A 1,725-nucleotide genomic window follows, 5' to 3' on the forward strand; every position below is an offset into this window, starting at 1 on the left:
GTCCAGAATTAGAAGGTAGTTTCACATTTATGCTGTAAACCTACACTGCGCTTAAGACTCATGAAGATGGGATTCTTTTTCTTTAGTTTTTTTCCCCCCTCATAGTTTGCCACCTGACTGATGCCAATGAGATGCACCTAAATATTCAGCCTCAGCTTAATCTGCCATAATTAAAACAGGATCATCATACCACCTGATGTGATGACCAATCACGTAAAGTACTTCTGTAATAAGGACAAACAAGGTATCACATTTTGTATAAAATTAAATTTATTTTAAACAAATGTACACATCAGAAATGCAAATCATTGTGTAACAAAAGCACATTAGTGGCCACTAAGTGTTCATATAACAAAGTGATGCTGAGAGACAAGGCAAGTGTTCAGGACAGGCAGTCATGTGGCAGCTTCTTCAGCACCAGAGAGTCTCAGACTGCAGCCGTGCACCACCGTCACGGCAGTGATGTGCACCTGGTTCGTGGGGCTGCTTCAGTCCGGCATCCAGAGGAATGCATTGATGGAATCAGGCCGTGCGAGCCCTCCATATTCCCAGTTAGTTCATCGCGCTCCATCCCTTCCGGGGAGGACGGTCTCCGCGCGTCCACGGCGCGTTCTCCTCCGCACCTAACGCCCCTTCCCAGGCGAAAAGTGGTGCGCATCTCGGCGGTAACCCAGTCATATTGGGAGTGTTTTCACATTCGGCTCACACACGGGTGGTGGGGGGGGAAAAACAACTGTTCAAACACAGTCAACGTATTTTGAGCAGCTGCCGCACCATGCCCGCGATCTGGAGAAACTTATCCTTCTTCCTCTGCTTCAGAGCCATCAGCGCACGAGCCGTCTGCTCCGGGTCCAGGGTGTAGGAGAATATGCTCCTCACTCTCTCCTCCGCCTTCATGTCGCCCGTTTTCTGGAAGAGCCGCATCAGCGCGTCCTGGTTGACGTTCTCGAAAATGTTCGCGACAGCCTTCTTGCGGTGCGCCGTGTCGAACGAGTTTCCGCGAACGGAGGGGCTGACGCGGCGGCACTCGGAGGAAACGTAGGCCGACATCTTGTCTTTGTTTCTCCGTCGGTTCTCGCGTGTTGCTCTGCCCCAAAGGTGCCCCCCAACTCGGTAAGGAGGAGCTGTTAGGTAGCGCACTGTGACCGGAGCGGCGTAAGGCTTGAGCGAGTGAACGGCGTAGAGCAGAGCCGAGTATTTATAGCGCTGCTGTGGGCGGTCCACTCTGCCGGAAGCACTTCCACGTGACGTCATCAGTCTGTTCCCTGCGCGCGCCAGACTGACTGATGAAACCATGTTCCCTTCCTGTCCCTGACCGGTAAACAAATAGCGCACGGAGATATTATAGAGGGGCTCTGATATAAAACGCAATATACCGTTTAATTTCACTATTCAAAATGCATTAATTATTTATCCAGTTTCACTCTGTTATCCAGCTATAACAAAATGCTTGACACTCAACTATAAATCAATCAAAACTAAATTAAAAGTAGTATCTATCACTGGCATTAAAATCTACTTAAATACCATAAAGATACCCATGCATTATGAACAAAATGTACCTATGATCAAACTCTTTATGCAGAAGAAAGACCTTTACTGTTGCAGTTTTGCTAAAGGCCTACTCTTGGGTGGCTCAAGCATTTGAATAAACTCATTGAGTATTTTGTTAATCTACAAAGTAGTAAATATCCAAACTAGTGGAGTGAGAAGGACAATGTGTGC

At 47.7% G+C, this 1,725-nt stretch overlaps 1 protein-coding gene across 1 annotated transcript; it reads right to left on the reverse strand.

Moving 5' to 3' along the window:
• Positions 1-247: 247 nt before the first annotated feature.
• On the reverse strand, positions 248-1,188 carry tcima (transcriptional and immune response regulator a). The gene has a single exon (XM_034542546.1). The coding sequence runs from the start codon at positions 1,048-1,050 to the stop codon at positions 748-750; it is 303 nt and encodes a 100-aa protein (XP_034398437.1). The 5' UTR covers positions 1,051-1,188; the 3' UTR covers positions 248-747.
• Positions 1,189-1,725: the final 537 nt, after the last annotated feature.

This window comes from Cyclopterus lumpus, chromosome 9 (genome assembly GCF_009769545.1).
Source record: "Cyclopterus lumpus isolate fCycLum1 chromosome 9, fCycLum1.pri, whole genome shotgun sequence".
Classification (NCBI taxonomy): domain Eukaryota; kingdom Metazoa; phylum Chordata; class Actinopteri; order Perciformes; family Cyclopteridae; genus Cyclopterus; species Cyclopterus lumpus.

Coding starts and splice junctions, on each gene's coding strand:
- tcima (XM_034542546.1), bottom strand. CDS start 1,050: ATGTCGGCCTACGTTTCCTCCGAGTGCCGCCGCGTCAGCCCCTCCGTT.